Below are 4,261 nucleotides of genomic sequence, written 5' to 3'. Positions count from 1 at the left end.
TGATTGTGCTTCTTTAATTTGAAGATGCTTCTCGTCCACTTCCAAATGATGTCTTTAATTTAATATGTTCCCGTCATATAAATGTCTATTTATAGATACCAGAGACATATGAAAAGAACAAATAAAGCTAAAACAGGAAAGGATAAAGGGGATAAAAGTTTGCAGCGTTGAGGAGAAAACTTTTAAATCCTTGACTGGTCTGGCAGCCCTTCATCCTGGCAAAACTAAATTAACGTAAATAGTCTAATTTATAAGGCAAAGAGGAAAGGAAGAAGAGTTTATTGTTTTCTTTCTGAGCGAGTCGTGCTTCTGTCTTTTTTTTTAACAGGGAGACTCTTAAAAACTCTCCATACAGCAGCAGAAGAAGCACCGGCCTCACGTTTCACATCCCGCTCTTCTGCATTAGTTACACATGCTTGTCGAAATGCCACAGAGTCAAATTAATTTTAAAGCCGAGGTGACCCCCCTGGATGACGCTCTGACGGGACAGACCTAATAAAAAAACCTGCTGCAGTAAATCTGAGACACAAAAGCCGCTCCATCCTCCACCTCCGGGAAAGGATAAAGAGATAGAAAACGTATAAAATCAAAGAAAACCTCGACCTTGAGCTGCACAGCATTGTTTCAAACATTCTGGGTTGGGTGTACATGCACTCCAAAGTCTTTCCCTGTGTGTCACTTATTGTGAAATTTATTGATTATTAAATACGGCTAAAAGGTGGCGTGGCACGCCAATAAAAAGTGTTAATATTTAGACAGTTTTGTCCATAAAACTATCAACACTTAACAAAGTTTGCTAAAAATAACCCATTTTATTGAGAACAGGATTTGACTAGTATTTAGGATGCACATTGATAAAAGGATTTATGTAATATATTTTATTATATGAGTGTTTTTTTGTGTTGTTTATAGCAATTTTCTTTCCAACTCACTTCCTGTTTTTAAAAACAATCCTGTTTTTTTTTTCTTTTTGGCTTTTAGCTCAGTTTAAGTTGTTGTTTTTTATGATTTTTTTATGATTTCCACAGTTTAAATAGATTTTTTTTTTTGTTTTGAAATATGTGTTTTAAAACAGCGTACAGAGCTTTGTTTGGAAAGTGCGTTTTAAATAAAGTTATATTGTATTGCGCTGTGGGGGGAGGAGTCTGCGCGGCTTCTCGGTACAGTAAGGATGAGCGACAGGAGGCAGCAGCCAATCAGAGGAGGCGCCGAAGCTTTTAAAGCGCTCGCGCTCTGAGCCACCTGTAGCATCCCGGAGGAGACGGCCTCTTCACCGCACCGTTAGACCGAGTCACCCCGCGGCGGCGCACGGAGCTCCACAAGCGGCCGGTCCACCTCCAGAGCCCCGCGAACTCACCTGAAAACATGTTTCTGAAACATCTACACCTCGCCCTTCTCTTCGGGGCTGTCGCCAAAGGTGAGTAAACTTGTTTTTTTGTTTGTTTGTTTTAAGCTAACACCTAAAGTATATTAACTTTAACAGGTTAGCTTAGTTTATATTCACTTAAACAGCTTAAACAACTAAATTAAGTTCTTTATTATTTTAAAAACATCAGGTTTAAAACCTCAAAGTGTAATTTTAACCTGTAACAAGACGTTTTAAGTGCCGTTTATGTCATTAATTGAAGTTTTTGTGTAAAATATTTCATTTTTCTGTGTTCAAAAGGGTCCAAACACACATTTTTTGTCCAAAACATACACAATTATCTATTTTTAAATAACTTTTCAATAAACATCAGTTTTGTTTGTGCTAATAAACAAATATTCCTATGATTAAGCTGAAGATTTTATGATTTTAAAGTCAGTTAAAGGTTGGTACCTAACATATAATGTGTAATTCAATTATTTAAAGGTAATTAAATTTTTATATTAAGGTATATATTATATATATTAATTAGAGGCCCATCTTTCCTTGAAGGAATGCATATCACCTGCCAGAGTTTATCATCTTAAATACAGAAATAAGAGCGCTGAAGTGGTGAAAATGAAAAGGTTACGCCCAATCTGGCGCTCATATTGCGCCCTGCGGATGACTCTCAGCTACTACCACGTCAGCTTTCAGCTCAGCGTCTGCCGCTGTTGATTAGCCGTGGCGGCCTTCTTAAGCCGGACCAGGTCCAATAACTCGCCCTGAGGTTAAAGAGATGTTTTTAAGAGAAGTAACTGTGTTAATAAATGTCTCACTCTGTCAAGAATTAACTGCTCACTGCGTGGACTCGTCATTATTACTAAAACGGACCAAATAAGTTGCACTAAATGACCAAATTAAAGTGCTTTTTGTTAAAAAGGCTGTTATCAGTTACTCTCTGTGCCACAATTGATATATTAACAAATGATTTCAGTCATTAAAGCAGCTTTTTTATTGGTTTTAAGCTCATATTTACAGAAAAACATGTCGCTGTGCCATCCATTTGTTGGGGTTTTCCCATAAATTGTTTGCCGCCTGACTCACCCTCTCCTCTTAAAGTCTGGCCTCTTGACAGCCTGGAGGAGCTGCTTGAAGAACCTCGAGTTCCTCTTCAGCGTTTTTCTTGTTCCTCTGAGCCTCCTTAAAGAGCTCCGCTGCGTTTCTGAGCCCTCGCCCTCCCTGTCAGGAGTTTTCTCCCAACGCCGAAAAGGGCAGAGAGCCGAGGGCGTCGTCTGAGGAAGCGGTAAAGAGACCTCCCGAGCTTCTCTTCCTCCTCGGGGCCTGGTGCCGCGCATCGCCGAGGCCCTCAATATGTCCGCCTCCAAGTGTGTTGCGTCTCGTCGGCCGGTCGTCATGAGCTCACAACCGGAACACGAAAGGCTCGCTGCGGTGTTATCAGGCAGCTGCAGGAAGCTAGAGTCATTTATCACCACCTGAAGGTGAAGGAGATGTTTTTAGTCCCGTTTTGAGACCTTTTCTGGTAGAATCATCTACCTCATCAGGAGCGTTGGACCTTCAGGGGCTTAGGTTTAGGGTAAGGCAGGTAAATACAGACTCAGGTGTGTTCATTTGTCAAATATCTCACGGCTGACCAAGCCCGTTTTAACTAAAGGTGCTCGTCTGCAGCTCGTTAACGTTCGGGGGTCAGCCCAGCTCAAGATGGCCGCCCCAGCTAACTGACGCCGGTCGGTTTAACAGACATGGAGCTAAAACCTGGTGTGGTCGTAGCCGAGAGTCATCTACAACACGCAGGATTATGTAAGATTTCATATAATCTTTACACGGTTTGACCAAAATGACAACAGGAAGTTTGTAGTTTAACTCTGGCTTTAAAGGCGGGGTCCTTCAGAGTGTCTAGACCTTTAATTATTATTATTATTTAATATTTGCTTTGAAATGTCGGAACAAGCCACGTGTTTAGTCTCAGGCAGTAGAAGTATGAATTTTAGGGGAGTTTTTGTTGTTTATGAGGAAACATCGAGCCCAGTTCCTCCTCCTTGTTTACGTGAAACTCTTGATTTCGTTCCGCCGGGCCTGCAGAGCTTCCCCCCATGTCTGCTTATCTTCCGCATTTCAGTCCCGCATTGTCCCTCTTTGTCCACTCTTCATGCACTGTCCCCGTTGCCGTTTGCCTCCTGCCTTCTCCCTCCGCCGTGTCGGCCGCGTCCTGCTGGATTTGACCTGCTCCCGGGGCAGTAAATCCCGTCCTGTAATTGGAAAGCATGTGCTGGCGGAGCTTTAATTGGATATGATATGCGCAGCGAGCTCTTGCTCCAGGAAGCCATCTGTTCCCCCCCCCTGAGTTGCAGCAAAGGAGGCCTGTTCGAAGCCCGAGACGCTGCCTGAACCCGAGGCTGACAGAGTCACGTTAAAGCAAAGAAAACCAGCGTTCTGTAGCAAACAGCTGGAATAACGAGAGCTGCTGTTGGACATCAGATTTATTATAATGCTCTAAATAATCGTCGCTGTCGTCCGTTTGTCGTCATCAAGCCATCAGCAGCAGGAAGACACAGTCCAGGTCCAGATAGATCACGACGATTAATCAACTTTTATTTATAGACGCCCTCGAAAACAGCCGAACGGTGCACAAAGTGCTCCACAACGCAAAAGTTCAGAACAAAAAATGGGACTAGGCACTAAAAGCCAAATAAAAAGGTTTTAAGATTCAATTTGAAAAGGTCCAGATCAGTTAAAGGTGGTTCCACAAAAGGTCCGATCACCCTACCCCAACGACATCAGCCGCCTCCCACTCTCCGTCCGCCATCAGCCGCCTCCCACTGTCTGACCGCCATCAGCCTCCTCCCACTGTCAGACCGCCATCAGCCGCCTCCCACTGTCTGACCGCCATCAGCC

At 43.2% G+C, this 4,261-nt stretch overlaps 1 protein-coding gene across 3 annotated transcripts in view; it reads left to right on the top strand.

The window, feature by feature from the left end:
* Positions 1-1,133: 1,133 nt before the first annotated feature.
* Positions 1,134-4,261, top strand: part of si:ch211-198m17.1 (mucin-5AC) — an 18,565-nt gene continuing 15,437 nt past the window's right edge. Inside the window, exon 1 of one of the 3 annotated variants that reach the window (XM_037978874.1) lies at positions 1,134-1,417. In XM_037978874.1, coding sequence (XP_037834802.1) covers positions 1,366-1,417 — 52 coding nt within the window. In that variant the 5' untranslated portion in view covers positions 1,134-1,365. The remainder of the gene's footprint in view (positions 1,418-4,261) is intronic. The other 2 variants (XM_017419298.3, XM_037978875.1) reach the window with 2 other exon arrangements.

Source organism: Kryptolebias marmoratus, linkage group LG12 (genome assembly GCF_001649575.2).
Source record: "Kryptolebias marmoratus isolate JLee-2015 linkage group LG12, ASM164957v2, whole genome shotgun sequence".
Taxonomy (NCBI): Eukaryota; Metazoa; Chordata; class Actinopteri; order Cyprinodontiformes; family Rivulidae; genus Kryptolebias; species Kryptolebias marmoratus.
The sequence above is the reverse complement of the archived record's forward strand: the minus strand, read 5'-3'. Positions and strand labels throughout refer to the sequence as shown.